Source organism: Brachyhypopomus gauderio, chromosome 10 (genome assembly GCF_052324685.1).
Source record: "Brachyhypopomus gauderio isolate BG-103 chromosome 10, BGAUD_0.2, whole genome shotgun sequence".
Lineage (NCBI taxonomy): Eukaryota > Metazoa > Chordata > Actinopteri > Gymnotiformes > Hypopomidae > Brachyhypopomus > Brachyhypopomus gauderio.
Genome location: NC_135220.1, coordinates 18,918,496 through 18,939,818, shown reverse-complemented (window position 1 = coordinate 18,939,818; position 21,323 = coordinate 18,918,496). Strand labels below are relative to the sequence as shown.

General features: G+C 44.4%; 2 protein-coding genes and 1 long non-coding RNA gene across 5 annotated transcripts; 1 reads left to right on the top strand and 2 right to left on the bottom strand.

The window, feature by feature from the left end:
- Nucleotides 1-13: 13 nt before the first annotated feature.
- nsun5 (NOP2/Sun RNA methyltransferase 5) lies at nucleotides 14-2,910 on the bottom strand. The gene is made up of 10 exons (XM_077020278.1): nucleotides 2,633-2,910; nucleotides 2,393-2,512; nucleotides 2,112-2,283; nucleotides 1,902-2,010; nucleotides 1,587-1,725; nucleotides 1,382-1,497; nucleotides 1,070-1,248; nucleotides 589-802; nucleotides 335-487; nucleotides 14-239 (listed from the first exon to the last, which is right to left on the bottom strand). The coding sequence occupies exons 1-10, from the start codon at nucleotides 2,723-2,725 to the stop codon at nucleotides 80-82; spliced, it is 1,455 nt and encodes a 484-aa protein (XP_076876393.1). The 5' UTR covers nucleotides 2,726-2,910; the 3' UTR covers nucleotides 14-79.
- Nucleotides 2,911-3,934: 1,024 nt separating this feature from the next.
- ripk4 (receptor-interacting serine-threonine kinase 4) lies at nucleotides 3,935-15,988 on the top strand. Of its 3 annotated transcripts, none has more exons than XM_077020276.1 (9): nucleotides 3,935-4,321; nucleotides 4,393-4,477; nucleotides 9,074-9,365; nucleotides 10,399-10,547; nucleotides 10,744-10,793; nucleotides 11,701-11,859; nucleotides 12,120-12,229; nucleotides 13,031-13,274; nucleotides 13,473-15,988. In XM_077020276.1, exons 3-9 carry the CDS (start codon nucleotides 9,108-9,110, stop codon nucleotides 14,738-14,740), a joined length of 2,238 nt encoding a protein of 745 aa, XP_076876391.1. In that variant the 5' UTR covers nucleotides 3,935-4,321; nucleotides 4,393-4,477; nucleotides 9,074-9,107; the 3' UTR covers nucleotides 14,741-15,988. The 3 variants fall into 3 exon arrangements, with proteins under 3 accessions (XP_076876391.1, XP_076876390.1, XP_076876389.1); XM_077020274.1 differs by having other exon boundaries at nucleotides 4,281-4,321; nucleotides 4,393-4,742; XM_077020275.1 differs by having other exon boundaries at nucleotides 3,935-4,477.
- A 2,985-nt stretch (nucleotides 15,989-18,973) lies between these two features.
- LOC143524928 (uncharacterized) lies at nucleotides 18,974-20,409 on the bottom strand. The gene is made up of 3 exons (XR_013133524.1): nucleotides 20,343-20,409; nucleotides 19,863-20,018; nucleotides 18,974-19,643 (listed from the first exon to the last, which is right to left on the bottom strand). It is a non-coding gene; the product is annotated as an uncharacterized LOC143524928 (long non-coding RNA).
- Between the last annotated feature and the right edge of the window lie 914 nt (nucleotides 20,410-21,323).

Sequence of the window (21,323 nt, the reverse complement as noted above, 5' to 3'; positions counted from 1 at the left end):
AAGACACTGATAATATATTGACATGTCTTTATGTAACATAAAATACATAAAACTTAGCAATTGTTATCACAATAGAAAACTAATGTGCCTGCTGCTTGTGTTTACTTCTGTTCCTCTTCTTTTTTTTCTTTGCTGTTAAGTGTGGAGGTTCACATTGTGCCGCAGACATCTTGGCTTGCTCAGCAGGAGTGTGGCCTTTCTGTGTCTGCTCTTCCTCACTTGCGCTCAACTGTATGGGCCTGAAGCAAGAATGTTAATCATTCGTTTTAATCACTAGCTGCTTTTAAACATGTCAGCGTCAACTCTGACCGGTCAGATAGTGCACGGCACTTACAACTTGTGGCTGCCTTCACGTCTTGTGGTGGACTGCCTTTCCAGAACGGCTACGAAGAAACCATGTGTGAGGGTTTTTGTGGTGCTGGCCCGCAGACACTGCCCTAGTGGGGCATTACCGCGTTCAGGCCACTGAGGAAGAAGATGGACTAATCTAGAGGAAGAAGGCTGACAATTACACAATGGAATTACAACTCTGGAAGGGTTGTGTGTGACACTACATGACCTGACACGTCTCCTACGGTGGTTGTGTACCTGAAGCCAGAGTTCTGCTGCAGGCAGGCGGACACCACTTCCTCGTTCTCCTGTGCGTGGACGGAGCAGGTGGAGTAGACGAGCCGCTGTATGGCAGGGAAACGCAGCGCGTGGTTCAGGCAGCGCAGCTGGAACGAAGCGAGTGCGTGCAAGCGGCCGTCGTCCTGGTCCTGGTCCTGCTCCTCAGGACCTTCAGCAGCCAGACACACCATTCCTGACCAGACACAACACACCGAATCAGACGAGAGCACTGGGTTCCTCTAGGGAGCAGGACTCATCGACTCACTCCTTTAATAGACGTTAGATAAATGAGTCTAAATGCCTTTGAGTTGTGCTTTTCCTTGATTTGCCATCAAATCCCAGCACCAGCTCTTTCAATATTCCTCATTACTTTTAGTTTGACACAACAAAAATGTGGGTGAGCTGTGGGAGCAAGAGAACAGGGCTGAGAATCGGTGTAGTGGAAAAGCTCAATATTTACCTGATCCGCTGCAGGATGGGTCCAGAAGGACGTGCGTCACTTCCTTATACTTGGGGGAGAGTGGATCTACTTTGAGAAAATCCTCATTGGCCAACTGATGACATGTCACCCCAGCACGAAGAAGGAGCGTACTCATGGTGGACAGGCGCTTTGCATCAAGGTCAAAGGCAAACAGCTTCCTGAGAAAATGTGTGTGCAGATCTCACTAACAGGAAACTAACATTTTAATACTTATTACATCAGTCTACAAACAACATAAAATGCACTACATAAAAATACAGGACATCTAGAGTGCAAGTGTGACAGTTGTACCCTTTGTTTTTCATGATGGCAGCTACATGGCTGGTCTTATTCCCGGGAGCTGCACAGGCATCGATGACATGGCCTCCAACAGGTGGGTCTAAGAGATATGCAGGCAGGCAGCTGGCCTACACACACAAAAACACCACCACTGTAAACAAAAGCTAACTTAAGAGAAATCTCCTTCTTCCCCAATGTTGGCTTGACGAAACCTCACCTTGTCTTGCAAGATAATGTGACCTGCTTTATACAAGTAATGATCATGGAAGTCCATTTTTGCACTAAACACCAGAAGATCTTTGAGATGCAGGTCACGCATAAATGTCTTCCCAGAGAGATGGCGCAAATCCTCGAGGCTAAAGGGAACAGGAGCAAGAGTAAAACACACACACAAATAACGAAGTCATTCTCTGAGTGGCTCTGGCTCAACAATGACTACAATTTGGGTGCGCTGAGGACCACAAGATAGATGCAAATTCAGTTTAATAATGTGAAAAGTGTTAGGGTTAGGTTAGGTAAAGCCTTTACTGACCATGTTGCTGTTCCTTGATAAGAATAGTTCTCTCTCTTCAGGTAATCAATTACGTCTTCTACTGTAGTTTTTAGTGTGTTGATGCGCACATAACGTGGAATACTGACTTCTGTAAAAGAGAAACGACACACCGTTTAGGACGGAACATCAAACAGACCATTAGGCACACAGGAGGATCCTGGTCGGGGTGGGAAGTTCACGGTGACGAACCGTTTGTGTGGCGCACACCCGGAGGAAGCAGGTCCTGGTTCCGGCTCACTTTCTGCTTGACCTTCATTCGCGCCAAAGCAGCCTGGAGTCTGGGACGGTGTTTTAATATGGTCGTCTTCCAGGCCCCTCCGCATTTTAACCCTCTACCGATCAGCAGGTCGTACACTAAAACCTAACATCACAGACAGGCGTGAGAGAGCGTATGGGAACACACACAGCTGGTCAAATAACACACACTGTACGCATGTAGGTGCACCATATACACTTGATACCACCGCTACCTTCGCTAGATGAATTCGGAGTTTTGTTTGCTTCAGAAGTTGCGTACTCTCGATAATTTCTTGAAGTACTGATGAATACTTTTGGGTCTCACAAACAAGGGCAAAGAGTTGTTTGATATTCTGAAAGACAGCCAATTGCAAACAATAACCAAACAGTTTGTAATATCTACGTTAGCTAGTCTAGCTACTGTTTATGGCGACCTCTCAAGCGGGTCTGTTTGTTTCAGTAAATGCGATTACCTGGAATTTACTGTCGTAAACCAGAGTTTTCACAGCTCCCTTCTTTTTCTCCACTTTATCGAGAATCTCTGCTGCTTTCATATAAAGCGCCATGTTTTACAATTGTGACTTTATACTGATATGTACTTTATTTACTATAATGTATCTCATGATAACGTGTTAGCTAGCTAGGCTACCTCAAAGGAGATGGGCACGCTGTCTCGACGGACAGTTCGTACGACAAGCTTTTCGACAGTTCCAAATCGCTTTACGGCATTCGTTGCGCAACATAGCGTTGCTTACAGCTGTCCGGTAGGGAGAGCCACGTGCGCACTAAAAGACGTTTATTTATTAAAAAAAGGTCTAAAAATTTTATATATTTTATAAATAAAAATATATTTTATATATATAATATTTTATATATATATATATTTAATTAATTTTAAACCTTTCTTTAATAAATTTTTTATGTATGTATGTATTTACTATATATATACAAGTATTTGCGAACCAAATGCAACCTAATTCTAAATCCTATCTTTGACTAGTGAATGCATCTCACTGGATTCACTCTTTATTGTTAGAATGAAGAACATTATCACATCAGACGGACTTGCGAATAACCAGAAACACACTCTCAATAGTGTATTCATGAAAGTGACCCAGGTGATAATGCATTGGCTGAATGGGCATTGAAGGTCAATGCAACTCAGCTGTCTTTTTCATTTAAATTTAAATGTAACGAAACTAGCTTGTAACGAAACAGCTGGTAGTGTTTCGTTGTTTAATCATTGCTAACCTGACTGCTAACCTGGGTAAATGAGTGAGAGATGTTAGGGGGGAGGGGGGATTTGACACACTAAATCAATGTGCTGTCTGCTAACATGTCGTGGACTTGGGCATGACATGTCTGAATCCTTACTTCAAAATTAGTGTTGATGCTTACTCAGAGATGATAAGGTGTCTGAAATCGTCTCTAGACGAAGATCATAGCCTTCAGGGTTTATAAATAGGATTATAAATTTGTTCATCCCAATTCATTGTAGCTGGTCAGGGGAACACAACAAACGAGTGTCAGCAGAGTTCTAATGTTTAATGATAATACATGTAGTTAAATACAGAACAAAGAAGGTGTTTCCTAAGACAATTGGATAAGAATAATAAAACCTGTATGTTTGGTGTTCTCCTTATCAGGAGAGGAGGTACAGTAGACTGGATGTAGGGGAATGGAAAAATCCAGGGAGAGAGGGAGACAGAGATGGATGGAGAGAGGGGGGGAGGGATTCTAACTGAGGAGCAGACACAGAAAAGGGAGTGAACTGAATGTGAGAGTGTTCTCTGAGGGTCACAGACAGTAAATCACAAATTCCCTTACAAGAGATATTTTAAAGTGTTTAATATATACAGATTATTTTTTAGCTATTTTGTCTTAGAGATATATCCATACAATCCAAACCAGGATAATTTTGACTGGATAATAGCAAGATGTTGCTTAATGTTAGCAAATGCTACCTTGCTTTCCTATACTGGGTGTACAACCACCGTATTGATCACCAGCTGTAAAGGTGCTGGGTTATAAGTTACCATCTATTAGGCTTGGATGGCAGTTTATAACTCATCTGTATTAGACTTTGTTACTTCCTGCAGAAATTGGAGATATGTGCTCCGGGGAGCATAATGTTGGCAGTGAAAGGGTCCCAAGGACAGAAGGTAGATCAAAATCTAGTGTTCCCCCAACTAGTATTGCTTCACTCTGTCTCACTCCGGATGTGATGTCATAGGTTGAAGCCCCACCCTCGTCACCTGAACAGGCAGGGCTAGACAGAAGCCGTCTGAACAGAAAGGAAAAAACAAGGAAGGACTCAGGTGTGTAACTTTTATGTTTTTATGTGAATCAGAAAGTCACAAAAAGGAACACGAACAGAAGGCATAGTTGGATAGTTTTAAAGATGGATGTCCAAGAGAACTCCCCAGGAGTTATGGGGTTGCTGAAAACATTTGACTCGTCAGAGTTTGAGAATTGGGAGAAGATAGGCTCCGGCGGATTTGGGCAAGTGTACAAAGTACGGCACGTCCAGTGGAAGACATGTTTGGCTATTAAGTGCCCTCCCAGCCTTCATGTGGATGACAAGTGAGTGGCGCGCTATTATATTTTTACTTATTTTTGTATTGGGGTGTGTGTGTGTGTTTATTTGTTATTCTGGTAGAGATTGGAAGAAAGGGTGTGTGTGTGTGTGTTGCTGTGTGAGAGATAGACAGAATGGGGAGGAGAGTTTGTTTGTTTAATAACCTCAGTTTTCCGAACAGTGAGTGGAGTTTGCTTTAGTGATATGGTGTGTGTGTGTGTATAGTTACACTAGGCTAGCGCTTAACTTCTAAGATTCATAGCAGTAATGCAGACATTTTGCACATCCATTTTTTTAAATAATAAAATTTGTGATTGAGAGATTTTGCGGCAATGTTTGTTTAACAAATGAACTTAACAGGCATCCATATTACTTTTATGACAGATGATGTATATTGCTGAAAACACCTAATTTCATACACAAATATACCCTGTCTCTCCCTCCCTCCCTCTCTTGCATACACACACCTACATATCTATAGATTGTATCACCTGGAGGCATTTTTATACACCCCTCACAACTCTGTAAACACTTCCTTTAATTATCATATACAAACTGCTCATAATAAACATAGAGTACATTCACTTCTCTCTAGCAGGATATGGGCCCATCAGTAACTAGTTCAAAGGTTGTGGCTTTTGTGTGTGTGTCTTTTTTTTTTTACCTTAGTCATTTTACATAAACCTTACACAGCACTTTGGAATGCATGCAGGAGTTGCATAGTCACATACACACACTCAAGTATTTAATAGTCCTTGTACTAAGAACTGTCACAGTGTTCATTATTAAGTATTCTTAACTATTACTAGTTAAAAGTATTAACATATAGTATTAACAAATACTATAGTAGATTACATAGACTATTTTGTGCAAATTTGAAAAGTGATTTGAGAATATATCTACAGTGTGTTTGTATGATTACATGTGTATAGCAACAAAGAAGTACTACTAGTGTTATCCACCATGTATTGTTCAGGCATTTCTGTGAGTAGTTCTTTCTGTTTTATCTATGTGGAATCACTACCTCTGTTCTTTAGTGATTCATGTCTACTATATGTCTAACATTCACTTAGCATCCACGCTACTAGAAACAATGACCTTTCACCTATACCTACTGGCCACTTTGTTAGGTATGCCTGCCTTGTAGGTAAGCTCATTTTGAGTCAGCATTCCTCTATCCCATCAATCAATGGTCAGTTTCTCACAAAAGACCCATGGTTGACTGTATATATTTGGGCTGGGGGGTACGCAGCAGTGCTTTTTAAACTCAGTGATGTGGTTGTTGTACAGTAGAGGGTGTTGCTGTGGGACTAGTGTATCAGACGCAGCAGTGCTGCTGGTCTTCTTAGATATATCAGTGTGGACTGTGGTCCCACACCCAAACATATCCTGCCATCTAGGGTCCTGTGGTTTGAAGAATCAGTAGAAGATGGCTAACACAAACTGTAGCTTGTCTCTAATTCTACCTCTAGGTGTAACTACAAGGTGGTTGGTGAGAATACTTCATGAAACCTAGATATTGGATCACAGCTAAGAAGTATTGAATTATATTAGAAGAGTTATAGCAGTTATTATATCTATTTATTCTGTATCTCTCTTGTTTCATCTGGTCCCAGATACAGTAACTAAGGCAAAGCAGTGCATGTAAATCTTTCTAGGATTTGGGTTAGCCCAGGGGCGCAGATGGCACTGGGGACGGGGGGGACATGTCCCCTCCAGATTTATATTGACCCCATCCGAAATCTAGCATCTACAAGCATAAACGTATATATTGTACAGCTTGGTCCCCCTCACTTCAGAATTTCCATCTGCGCCGATGGGTTAGCCTGGCTGTGAAAATGTAGCGGTTCCTAGCAAAGGCTAAAACATAGGAATTGTTTACAGTTTGGAATAGCAACGACTTTTGTCATATTGCAGCCCTAATAAATTAGTGCTACAAATGCAGTATTGATATTCGAGTGAGGTGGAATCACAGTGTAACTAATATGACCAAAGAGCTTTTGTGTGGTAGCGGAAAACAAAACGTGAAGGTCTCACCCATCACTTATCACGGTAATTTCAGTACCGAACATAATTGCCCACTTCTTGAAGAATGCACAACATTTGTGTAAACATTACCGGAGGCCTAAGCCTAAGTTGTGATTATTGCTGTCCACATACCAGGAAGTAATTGTATACGATAACAAGAACTCAGGCCGACATATCCAGTGTGAATGAGCGCCGTGATGGCCGGAGCAGTGAAGTGTGCTTACCCGCAGACACACGACCAGCCCGGGTTCAGCATCTTATTAACGCCGAACTGACTCAACTGTTTGAGCACAACACTGAAAATGATCAGATCCTATTACAGAGTGAGATGCAAATTTGAAAGTCTGAATGTTTTTCATGCAAATCGGGGGTGACGTGACATTTGCATGTGACGCGCTACCTATATGTGAGACGAGGGTTCCTCTCTGAACATCAGGGCATCAGTTCATGGCATCTGCGCGGGGCTCTAATTGGCTCCCCACAAACAAAGCGTGATCTCGACTCAAAGCAGGCTTTGTCCTCCATGCCTCTACATTGCTGGGGTTTGTGAAGGCAGTGTTCAGTTGATGAACCGGTTGCACCGGACCAGGGTTGTTGTTTTTTTTGTTTTTGTTTTTAAAGCAGAGCTTTTGTTTGAGTCTAAGAGGTTGGAGAAGGAGATTAGATGAGTGGAATGGATACTGTTCCTCTTCACCCTCTTCTTTTTCTTTTCTTCATCCCACATTTGTCACCCAAAATATTCAGGCTGCATTATCACTTATCGTTGCATCTGCATTTCCTTTTTAAAGAGTCAAAGTTGGCTTTTTCTTTTCTTTTTTTTTGTGTAAGCACTAGATGCAGTTTAGTGATTGAGTCAGTAGCATGCATGAGATTGTTCTAAACGGTTGTATGCATGAATTTGTTGCTTTGTCAGAGCCTGATTGCATTGATGGCATTGCCACAGATATTTTACAAGCAAGCAAGACAGTGTCTCCAACAACATGAATGGCTTTTAGTAGTATGTGTGGATTTCAGTTTCTTACATTTTTGTTCTGGATTGTTTAAAACGTTGTTGTGTACATTTTATATTATACAGAAAATACAAAAAAAGTATGTTGCTGATATATAATGGCACCATAAATATGAAATCAGTGTATGTGGTGACATGAGTCATGGTTTGCGTCTAGACAGGAAGTGACATTCTAAATGAATCTCTTTTACTTTGTACATGTTGCATATCAGGCCCGTAGCCAGGGGGGATCGAAGGGTTCGTTCGATCCCCCCCCTCCCCCGCACCCTCCCTCCGTACACACATGCCCCTCAAGATAGGTAGGCTATTCAATGAATGAATTGTTAATCTCCGGTGAATATACAGACGAACAAATAAGGACAGCAACAACAGACTCACAAACTTATAACAGTGTTGCCAACTCTCACGCAATGAGCGTAAGACACACGCATTTGACCGTTTTCACATGCTCACACGCCATACATCCGATTTCTCACTCTGAAAAAAAATCTAGTTTATTTATCTCCGATCTACATCTATGATTCAATGAGTTACTAGTTCGCTCTGGCGCCAACCACTGGCGATCGATCGCTTTAGGTGCGGCATAGAGGAAACATATAAGACATAACCCCCCCACCCCCCCGGCCAACGTTTGACACACACCACCCCCCTTCCCCCAAATCAAATCTCACTCCTAGTGATTTTGAAAAGTTGGCAACCTTGCTTATAATGAATAAAATATGTGTAAATTAAAAGGTTTGAAGTGTGCTTGTATAATTAGGGGGCACTGGAGTAGAGAGCCAAATAAAGTCTACTTTTGGGGGAAAAAGATCCCCCCCATCACAATGCTGGCTACGGGCCTGCATATACCTGTTTAGATCTCTACAACTGGCATTGAATTATTTCCTGAAATTTATATGATGGAATACAAATGTAATCTGTTTAAAAAGATAGATATATCTTTAGATATATGGACAAATCTGGTGTGACTTCCTACTACCTTTGAGAAGGGTTCTCATTTGTAATACCCATTGTAATGAGTATGGAAGTCAGAGCACTCGCACCAGTGTGAATAATAAAATGTTGTGGTAAAAGTGGTAAAGTTATTTTTGGGTCCTTCCCTGGAAATCCACTGAAAATCAGCATTACAAAGTCAGCCATGACAATTATGTTTTCATCTGTATCAGAACCTCCTTTAGTCCAGGCATATATGTAAGTCAGATCACTCGTACCTTATTTAATTTGAGTCGTTTAGCATGATTTAGCATCTGTAGTTTTTCAGTGCTGATAATGATGTGGTTGGTGTATTTTGTTCCACAGGGAGCGCAGCGAGCTCCTGGAGGAGGCCAATAAGATGGAGGCGGCGAAGTTCCGCTACATCCTGCCTGTGTATGGGATCTGCAGTGACCCTCTGGGCTTGGTGATGGAGTACATGGAGACGGGCTCCCTGGAGATGCTGCTGGCTTCCGAGCCTTTGCCATGGGAGCTGCGTTTCCGCATCATCCACGAGACGGCAGTGGGCATGAACTTCTTGCACTGCATGAATCCTCCTCTGCTCCACCTGGACCTGAAGCCTGCCAACATTCTTCTGGATGCCCACTACCACGTCAAAGTGAGTGGAACCGGGTCGCACCTCCAGCCCAGACAGAGCAATGCTGGCCGGGCCTGGCGCAGGATCGGGTCACCCGTGGAGCAAAAGACCTTAAAACCAAGTGGGCTTGAACGATCAGTTCATGTGAGAGAGTCCATAAACAGTGTGTCCCCATGTGGAAGGTTTTTACCAGGTGACAGGACGGCTGCTTTCGGGGACCTAAGCTTTGCATGACAGTAGTCACTCAGGTGAATCAGTGGTGCTTTGTGGGTGGAGCGCGCGTTGAACAAACATTAAGCCACTGCAGCTTTTGCTGAGTGATTTGGCTGTAATGGACTGTAGGTGTTATTTAAGGTATTTATACAAAAAAGTGAAAAGTCAGTTTAAATTTACGTTGTCATTCAGTTATTAAATGTATCATATTTCTGAGATGAAAGACACAGGCCCCAAACGTGCACGAACATCTGTGTTTGGAAACATCCGAGATTTCACGAGCAGGGAGGGAATGGGAACGGCTGTCGTCGGCTTTCCCGGCCCTCACCTTCGCTTCCATGCCGATTCCCTGGGGGCATAAATGCTTTCCCAGGCATTATCCCGTCCTCTCTGTGGATGAGTAAGTGCGGGGTGGGAGGATGGGTGGGAAATGGGTCCCCCGGCCTGAAAAGGCTGGATGGAAACACTCGGGCCGGGCCAGTCTGAACAGGCCGGCGCTAAGCGGGCTTAATGCATGGCAGGCACACACCTGCACACGTCCACACGCGCGCAGGCGCAGGGCCGACCCGACTCGCAGGGCAAGCCAAGGGCACGGCAACGCGCAGCTCTCCTTCCTGGAAACTGACATGCCTCAGAGCGAGTACACAACATTAAACCACTCATTCCAGCAACCTCACATTCAAGCATTAATCAGGCTGTAGTGTTTGGGCGGAGGTGAAGGGAGAGGTTGTTTTGGTCCCATGTTTGCTTTGTTGAAAGCCTAAAGGGTTAAAGTGGATGGCAAATGATGAGGTGCAGAGAGAGCCTTGAACTTACAAAACTCTGCCATTTTATCTTGCAGATCTCAGACTTCGGCCTGGCCAGGTGGAACGGCTTTGCCAGGAACGACGATATGAGTCGCGACGGCTTCTGTGGTACAATTGCGTACCTCCCTCCTGAGAGAATCATAGAGAAGGAACGGGTGTCTGACACCAAGCACGACGTGTACAGGTCTGCACGTTTCACCTTCGTGAAATTAAGCTTGTGAGACAGCTCTACTGTCACATGCTGTCCTAACGCCATTTCTAAGCATTACCAATAAACGCAGTTTACAAAAAGATGCGATGAGGTTTCTTCTCAGATGCAGTTGTGTTGTCTTAATGTGTTGCGTTGCCTCTTCTGACAAACCTTGTTTGTTTTCACGCAGCTTTTCGATTGTTATCTGGGGGATTCTCACACAAAAGAAACCGTATCAAGGTAAGATACGAAGCCGTCATTACATTCCTCAGCTTACACACGTGCCTCGTGGTCATTTGCCCTGGTATCCTGTTTATTAACACACTGACATTTGCATTCAGATTTAGAGGTCAGTCAGGTAGCTGCAAGATTCAAGATAGTTTTATGTACTTATTAATTGGGTTTCTAATTCCAGTGCATTTTAACTGGCTGCTCCAGGTAATTTAAAATCCAGATTAAACTTATTAATAATTTCTATTTTTATATAAATAGTTTCTTTATATACAGGACTTCCAGAGCAGGTCAGCAAAGGCAAACTAGCAACTGGCATGGTGGAGTTATTATTATTATTATTTTTTTTTTTCTTCATTAGCGGTTGAATGACTTTTGTTGTCACAATGAAAAACCCTCCTTATAGGCAAGAATGAGAACTGTGGTTTTTGGCAGCAGGACCTGGAATCAGTGAAGCGTCTGGGAGGGTGTCCGACTCAAAGTCTTTTGTAACACAGAAATGCTGGAAGGCTGGCATCCAAAATAGCAGTCTGTGTTTGTTTTTTGTTACCGGTTGGCCAAGAACAAAAGTCTCCTGGAAAGGAAGAAATCATACTTTCCAGTGTTGATATGTGGACTTAGAAACATAAAGAAAATCTCCAAGCTTTCAGAAATCTTTATTTCTATAGCTCGGCTCAGTACAGCAATCTTGTATTGTTCTGCGTTTCCTTCAGCCGGGTTAGTCATAGGCACTCTTGCCCCCCAGTGCAGGGCAACATTGTGTATGTATCGCATATCAGCTGTCTCGTAAACTGAAACCTTTCCTCCTGTTGAAAGAGAGGAACTTTGTTCCATCTGCTCCAGATGTGCGGCACTAGGGTTGCTCTTGAAAACGACCGCAACCGGTGACCTAAAAGTTACCCCCCCTCCCCCACAGGTGAGAACAATATTCTGCACATCATGGTGAAGGTGGTGAAGGGCCTGCGTCCGGATCTGAGCGCCGTGCCCCGTAGCCGACCCCAGGCCTGCTCCGGCTTCATGGGCCTCATGCAGAAGTGCTGGAACTGCTCTCCAGAGGCCCGGCCCAGCTTCCAGGGTAAATAATGACACATCGCACACAGTGACGTCGCGTGGGACCTGTTCCACAGGACGTTTGCTCTGCAGAGACATGGCAGGCATAATTCGGATCTCTTAAATGACAGATATAGCACTTTTAACTGTGAACTCTTGATAAACACTGGGAAAGGAGTGCCTTCAGGGACGCATTTCTCCTCCCACTCACTGTTTAATTTATTTTGATGTCATTTCTGCGTAGTATGATTTATTTGCAGCATGCCTGTTTGCTGTTTCCTGCAGAGATTACATCTGAGGCTGAGGAACTGTGTTCCAAACCCAATGATGAGTCCAGAGTGTCAGTGTCTGACTCAGACTGCTCCCCGTGCCTGGCTCCTCTGAGCTCCGAACAGGTAAGACCAGCAGACAGGCATGCACAGACACACACACACACACACATACACACACACACACACACACACTTTTTATGATTACCCGGGGGAAGCAACATTAACATTCATATCATGACACCGGGGCTCGGTGGCATCCCTGAAGCTAAACCCAGACATACACCAGCTGTCTTTTTCCTGTCATTCTCCTGACTCTGACCCATCTGGGTTTATCTCTCTCTCTTTGTTTTTCCTCATTTCCTTATCTCATTTACATTTGCAACTCTCAAATTTCTGCCTTTCAAACAGTACAAACTATTTCTTCCACACTCCATTAACCTCCTGCTCATGGGGAACGTTGAAAAAAAAACCTCTGTCACAAGTAACATGAAATCCCAGCTAAGCATGACTGACTGTCAAATTCAAGGTTCAGGCATTGGGCAACTGTGTGGCATGTGTTGCTGTGTGTTCAAAGCACGTACCACAAATGTCTGGCCTAAGTGATGACATCCCAGCAGCCTTAGAGAATGCAACAGTACAGGATGTTCAATCTGCATTCATGCACAAAAGTCATTTCCTGTGTGACCGGAATGCGTCACGTGTTAGAGTACTTGTTTACTTATTTATTATTTATACACATTACGGTCTATTTGTATATACTCATTAATTAACCAGTAAACTTGGTGGTTATTTACATTGAACAGTATTGATTAAACAGCACCTCATTAGAGATTTAATGAGCCAGTCTTAGTTAAAATTCCTGGCACTAAATGCTATCAGTGCGTTATAGCCACGTATGTTTTCTTCTTCCTTTTGTGTTTATAGTCCAAGGAACAGAAGGCGGTGCGTCCGAAGTCGGCCATGCTGCCGGAGAAGGACTACACGCTGTCCGAGCTCTTGAGTCAGATCGACTCCGGCATCTCTCGTAGCTTCGACAACATCAAAGAGGGAGGTCTGGAGAGCAAGGACAACACCAGCAAGAGGCTGTCGGGCATCTCCTCCGTGGACTCGGCCTTCTCCTCGCAAGGCTCCCTTACGCTGTCGGTCGAAAATGAGAACTCCGCTATCGGTGAGAGAGGGGCGGCTATCCTGCCAACAAACAGAACCGACTCTTAACTACTGACATAAATCTTTATTAATAATGTATTTTGTACGTTGTAGAATCTAATTTGTCTCAGGCGAAATATATCTTACCCCCCCTCAAAAAATACAGGTTTTTATGACTTGTTTCCAGACCTGTAATTCTATATGCTTTTGGGTTCATTAGAGTCAAGTGAGCTGCAGAAGAAGAAACTGTGTGAAGCCATCCGCACCGAGGACATCGCTAAACTAATGAAGATACTTCAGCCACAGGATGTTGAATTGCTCCTGGATGGCGGCAGTACCCTGCTTCACTACGCAGTGGGGCTGGCCAATGAGGAAGCAGTGAAGTTCCTCCTGCTCAATAATTGTAGCCCGAACCAGCCGGACTCGCGCGGGGCCACACCCCTGCACGTGGCCACCGAGAACCGCATGAAGAGCGTGGTGGAGATCCTCCTGAGCCGCAGGAGCACCAACGTGAACGCGAAGGACGAGGACCAGTACACGCCGCTCCACTTTGCCGTGCAGAACGGCGACGAGGGTCTGACCCGCCTGCTCCTGGACCGCTCGGCCTCCATAAACGAGGTGGACGCGCAGGGCCGCACGCCCACGCACGTGGCCTGCCAGCACGGCCAGGAGAACGTGGTGCGCGTGCTCCTGAGCCGGGGCGCCGACGTGCACGTGCGCGGGAAGGACGACTGGACGGCGCTGCACCTGGCCGCCTGGAAAGGTCACGTGGGCATCGTCAGGCTGCTGGTGAAGCAGGCGGGGGCGGACGTGGACGGGCAGACGGCGGACGGGCGCACGCCGCTTCACCTGGCCTCGCAGCGGGGCCAGTACCGCGTGGCCCGCATCCTGGTGGAACTGGGCGCCGACGTGCACGTGACCTCGGCCGGGCTGCTCACGCCGCTGCACGCCGCGGCCGAGACGGGCCACACCAGCACGTCGCGGCTGCTGCTCAAGCACGGGGCGGACGGCGAGAGCCGCACGGCGCTGGGATGCACCCCGCTGCACCTCGCCGCCCGCCGCGGACATCTGGCCACCGTCAGGATGCTCCTGGAAGAGGGGGGCGACCAGCGCAGTGCCGACTGCTCCCTGCGCACGCCCTGCCACCTAGCGGCCGAGGGCGGCCACTGCGACGTCCTGAAGGAGCTCTTGCGGAGGTGGCCGGAGGTGGCCAGCGCTCAGGACGAGGGCGGCCTCACGCCGCTCCACCTGGCGGTGCGCGGGGGCTACACGGACGCCATCTGCCTGCTGCTGAGCCGCGGTACAGACGGCCCGCCGCTTTCGCCCGCGAGCCCCGGCCCAGAGCCTACGAGCCCCGCCCCTGTTCCCATGAGCCCTGCCCCTGGGGGGCCCCACAGGAAAGTCGTCATCCTGAAACTGACAGAGCAGGAGGGCCGCGAGCCCCCGCAGGACACCGCAAACTCGCCGTGTCCGTCTGCTCCCTGCTGAGAAAAGCTGTGATCCGGACTGTCCCATTCGTGGAATTATGGACTATTACACGTGGGGGGGAAAAGAGGGTTGAGACTGCCCAGCTCTGTTTTATGTAAATATTGTAATTATTTTGGTTGTGGCCATAAGAATATAGTTACCTCTCAGAAGTTATTATTCCTCTGGACTTTCTCTGGGCGCTTAAAGACTTCTCCAGCAGTAATAAATGTATTTCTGATCATGTAAATACTCATGTTGTACTGTATTGTATTGTATAGACATCGTAGAAAATGCAATGACCGTTGCTGTGGCCACTTCATTAAGGACTTTAAAATAATGTTGCCCTTTATACGTTTGTCATTTTTAACATTGTTACTTTTTGAAAAAGTTTTGTACTGTCTCCTTGTCCACCCTTCCCGTCTTACTAAACCACACCTGCGATTCATATAGCAGCCAGACAAGCTTCCTTCATTCTAATGAAACATATTCTTGAAGAATGCCTTGATATGTGAAAGTCATTTTTTGCTCGGTTGCGTTTATCACCACCCATAAGCTATCACCTGATAGCTGCTGACTACGCAAAAGCACACAATTATTCCAGAACCCACGAGGTTAATTACAGCATTAGAACAGCTTTGGTCCATCAGGACAGACAGGGGCATGTTCAGATCTCCCTGGCTCACGCCATGGGAACGGAGCCTGGGGGGCGTCACAGGTGGTGTGTGTCTGGGGGTGGGGGGAGTCGCACCCCCCCCCCCCACCCTCATGCTGAGCCGTTGGCCAATTCCTCAGACCACCTTATCTGTTCATCTGCACAAAACCACGGTGGCGTGCCTCACTGACGCCATGAGAACCTGAGCTTTCGTAACCCCTGATTTGAGAGACTCAGAGTGGAACTCACACTAATTGCTAGGTTTTTATGTCTTCTGTTTGCAGAGCCCCCGAATAGACAGGCTAACTGTGTGTGTGTGTGTGTGTGTGTGTGTGTGTGTGTGTGTGTGTGTGTGTGTGTGTGTGTGTGTGTGTGTAGTGAAAGTCTGTGAGGGCATGTATTTCTGCTGCCTCATGTTCTGTCAGCACTAGTCTCATGCAGACACTGGTCCTTTGTTTCTCCGACAGCTCCTACTTTGACATTCATTTGTATTAGGATCATAAACCGATTTTTTGTCTTGTTTTTTTGTACATATTTTTCTCCATGTACCTATAGTGTTTGCACAGTTTCACTTTTGTATTTGATGGAAAATTAAAGTACATCATGTGTAACAATTAGTACTTGTCTCTGTGGTTTTCTTTTCTAAGCTTAAATAACACTAGAACACACATTTTCTATGATTGAATCAGCTGGCCAAGAATGAATAAGACAGTAAAAACTGTTAAATAACCTGTGGGTGTTACTGCCACAACAATATGACATTTATTAATATGATATCTAATCCTGTGGAATTAAACCGGACCAGTGCTGACGTCCCACGCCACAGCGTCCGTCACGTTATCGGATCCAAGTCTGATAGTCCTGCCAAATAGCTGAAAGTGTGCTCTCCACGTCAGAGAAGAGGTTGATGGTGGGGACTGCCTGTGTGGCACAGACCGAGCTGTTGTAGCACCCGAGCCCCAACAGGAGGCGCTCTGTACAGGCCTCCAGTTCCAGATGATGCTGATCAGTCATTGTGACGTGACCGCTCTCTGACCCTGTGCCGTCGGCCTCTTCTCCCGGCTCTGGTTCTACTGGTGTCTCAGAAAACCACGATATTTCAGCCTCGGGCCCACAAAGGAATATCCTCATGGCGTCCTCCAGAGATGTGACCTCAGAGAGGCTTTTGTCTTCAGGGACACTCGATCCATCCCCGTGGTCTGGCAGGCTGGGGGAGGAGTTTGGGTTTGGGTGCAAGCGTCACACATTAGACCCAGGCCATCAGAGTAGGCAGGAGCAAGACGCATGGACAAACTGTGGTCCAGCAATGAGACAGGGCAGTCAGGTTTGAGCCACACAGGCAGACAGACCTGGTCCCTGGGCTGGGGAGGGGTGACATGCCCTGAACCCTACGTGTGTGTGTGCATGAGCTGCAGCACAACCAATCAAATGGGGGGGTTGGCGAACGTAAATTTTTACCGGGCGGGGTGTAAAAGTATTATATCGCGATCGATCGATCGCCAGCGGTTGGTGCCAGAGCGAACTAGTAACTCATTGAATCACAGATGTGGATCAGAGGTAAATAAACTAGATTTTTTTCCGGCGTGAGAAATCGGATGTGTGGCGTGAGAGCGTGTGAAGACGGTCAAATGCGTGTGTCTCATGCTCAGTGCGTGAGAGTTGGCAACCCTGGGTTCTGTATCTGAACTCGGTGAAGAGAGCCTCTCTCTGTCACCATCATAATATCCAGTTCTATCTCAGCATGGATTGTGTATTTGAAGACATCTACGTCGAGAAAAAAATATATTGACAAAAGTGGAGCGAGTTTTCAGCTATGGGGACATCATTCTACGGCCTCATCGTGCACAAATGACATACAGACTTTTGGCCAGTTTGGTCTTTTGCAAATGCAATGCAGAATAGTTTACTGAAATGTCTAAAGTTGCAGATTCCTGTTATTTGTTCAGTTCTTATATTTGTTTGTCTTGTGTCACTCACACATGTTCTCCAAGAAACCAGATAAGAGAAGAGAGGGAAAAATGCTGTTATGGTTCTTTGTATTGTACTGTGAAAATATCAGCACTTTTTATTTGAACATGGAGTTCTACTTATGACTTTTTCACAGAATATTTATTTCTGGAAAATTGTAGTTTATTTTTTATACTTCGTGTTTTCAGTTGCACATGTTTTATCAAGATTTGAGGAGAATACAGATTAAAAAAAGAACGCATGTCTATTATTTACATTTAAAATATACCTGCAACATTGGTAAAAAAAAAAAAAAGACTCGAAAGGACTTGAAATTCCAAGTTTCAGACTTGGGACTTGACTTGACTATTGCCTGTCTTGACTCAAGACTTGACTTGACTTGAGTGTCTTTGCTTGAGACTTGACTCGGGACTTGAGGATAAAGACTTGGACTTACTTGAGACTTGCAAAACACTGACTTGTTCCCACCTCTGGTGTCTAATCTTATATTGTGCTGTCTTCTTTCTAGGTATCAGCACAGGCAACTGTTTATGGCAGTGCTTGAGCTCGAGTAGTTTGGACTTAAACCTGTTTATACTAGATAGAGATGCATATTCTGACTAAACATTTAGCACTTTTGTAAGTCGCTCTGGATAAGAGCATCTGCTAAATGCCGTAAATGTAAATGTAAGCCCTCATGTTGTCTGTCGTGTGGCAGCCAACTGGCTACACTGCAGACGTAATGAATGGAACATAACTAGTGATGCATGTGGGTGAATGGAGGCACCATTATTGCTGAACTGTAAGATTGAGCCATAACGTAACACCCTACAGCTCAGTCTTGCAAAGGCTCTGACTGACCAAGCTGCCTAGTGTGGTGTTCATCTTTTATCTACCAGCAGAGAGCTACAGGCTAAATCTGTATCAAAAGATTCTTAATAGATTTTTTGAGAGCAATTTTATGGTATACTATTATATTTATATAATATTATATACATATACAAACAATTATTATATTATATTGTTACCTTTTCAGATGAGATGGGGGTGTTCCTATTTCTAATTAACTGAGGGAATGTGTGAAGCTTAGGTATCTGAGTGCTGAGGTATCTGAGCACTGAGGTATATGAGCACTGAGGTATCTGAGCACTGAGGTATCTGAGCACTGAGGTATCTGAGCACTGAGGTATCTGAGCACTGAGGTATCTGAGCACTGAGGTATCTGAGCACTAAGGTATCTGAGCGCTGAGGTATCTGAGCAGCAGGAGATTCAGCCAATTAAATAGTAGTCGCTACTCGCTAGCCATGACTATAACAGCAATACTGTCATTTTCCAAAGCTGTAGAACAATGTATTTAAATTTTATTGTACATAAACTGAGCAGTGAGCATTCTGTTTCTATGCACTTCCATGGATACAATGTTCTTTTTGAATTAAATGGAATCCTATACTTTGCATGTGCCAAAATTCTAAGCATTATGAGATGTTTTCTTCATGTGCAAAATGAATATATTTTTCATGTAAATAAGTCACTTCATAAGCAGTGCTGTCTACTAAAAAAGAAGAAAAAACTAAGCACAATTTATAGTATACCAAAAGGGAAACATGATAAATGGATCAAAATACAACACTGACAGAAAATAACAAAAGAACATTTGAACTAATAGCTGAAGCATTTTAGGAGATCTTATATCAAAGCCTTTGTTGCTGTCTCCTTTCTGATGCACACTCTTCACACACCCTTCATGTCAAGTATGTGCGTGTGTAAACCTCTGACTCATTAAAATCTACAATATTAGGCCTGGTGACTTTTCTTAAGTGATGCATTCAGACCTCAAGCTGACTCTGTAGCCCACTGTAATCACACTGTGTGGGTGTGTAGATCTCTATTGTGTTCAGAAGTGTCTTCAGTGAGGGAGGGATATTTGTGTCCTGCCTCTGGACCACAATTCAATAGTAAGACGTGCATTCTACCCTTTTGATAAACAGAAATAGAATATTTACCCTGATTTTTTACCCTGAAATTCTTCTTCATCTTCTTCAAAATACATACAAGTAATAGATTTTAAAATATTCACATGGGACATGTCTAAGGCAACAGGTAACCTCAGACAATGTGTTTGTGTGTGTGAGTGAGAGAGAGAGAGAGAGAGAGAGAGAGAGAGAGAGAGAGAGAGAGAGAGAGAGAGAGCGAGGGCAACATTAGCATATCAATTTTACAAGACAAAGACAAGCTGAGGATTTGCAGTCTTTTCACCTAGTCTTTAAAACTGGCTGGACCTGTCTCACAGCCTGTGAGCTGATTCTTTAGAGCACAGGAACAGGCTGAAACATGTACACACACATGCATGCACGCAGACACACGTGCACACACACACACACACACACACACACACACACACACTCATCACTAAACAGCAGTGGAATGAGTGATTAAGTACAGACAGTGTATTTCAGTCATTTATGGCTGCTTCTATGGAATACACACACATTCACACATATATGTTGGAAATTTCCTATCATGAGATCACAAGGTGCTGCTACCTGTGTTGATGGTCACCTGGATGGACTCTTTAAGAGGTGAACGGCAGGCCTCGATCCTCTCTTCTTTCCTCCTTTCATCTGTGGACAAGCTAACCTTGCACTCACTGCTGCGTCTTCCCACATGTTCATCCTCGACAGGCTCTCTCTGTGTAATAACTCTCAGCCATGTCAGACACAAATAAATTGGTATGTCTGCTTTCCAGGGCATTAAAAAATCCCAGTCCCCTAATTAGAGCATCTGTGGTGACTTGCTCTAAGGCTAACATTTGGAACCAGGTACTGAAGTTATTTGATATTACAGTAAACCTACTCTAAAATATGTTTCTTTTCTTTTTATGGTTGTGTTTATTTTCACCCCCACTCACAGTATACAGCTGATATTACATTTGGATGAGTTACAGGCAGCAACCCTGTACATAGCGTAGGTGGAATATATAGAGTGCCAACATCCACAACATGCAGGTGTTTCCATGAAGCTACCTTGTAAAGAACGGCCTGCTGCATGATCAAACTTGAAGCACATTCCTTCCATCTTGTGACGTCTACTGAAACGCTATTCCGCTCCACAGCACCATCTTGTGGACAATCATCATAGCGGCTGGCTGGAGAGATCGTCTCACACGTCCATTACATGTATATAAAATTTTACGTTTTGCCACGTAATTTACTGATTAATTTAACACGAATTTATCCGAATATGCAATTTAAATAAATTAATTATTGATCGATTGTATGATATAATGAATAAACGAATTAATGGCTTAGTTGTGTTTTTTGTGAAGTGACAATTAAGTTATGGGAATTACATATTTGGTTCCCGTGCTCTAACACACCAACACCAGTTCATGCAAGTGCTTCTTGGTAATAAAAGATGTATAACTTCAGACGGACGGTTTTGGACGAGTATTAATTTAAGCATTTGACTGCAGCATCACGTCCTTTATTCAATTTCTTGGTCGATGATACCCTTTTGTTGTTGTTGTTGTTGTTTTCCCCAGAAGGAGGCGCCGCAGGTCTACTAATAGTAGATATCGCATAATGAATAAGGGCTAATATATGCCAAATTTCGTATTTCGATTGTATCTATTTATTCATTTATTTGTTTATTTATTTATTTAACAAATGAAAGTCGTCTTGTTTATTCCGCATGTAAACCAAGGGACAGTTGACTGTATGACGTATTGATCAGGAACCGAAGAAATTCCCCTATGGAATTTCCCACGTAATAAGTTGAATCATATATTACGTCAGTTTGTCGTCTTAATTTCTTCATTTCAATAATGTTTCGGTGGTTTACACGAGAAATGTAAATGGATAAATAATGCACGCACGTATGAGGTTGGAAGAAGTGGAAAATGATCCCGCTCAAGGGCGTTGGATACAACGGTGGCTTGTACCACACAGAGGCGACCCCTCTGTCGCTGCCAACCAATTAAACCATTAGTGCTCATGACATAGACA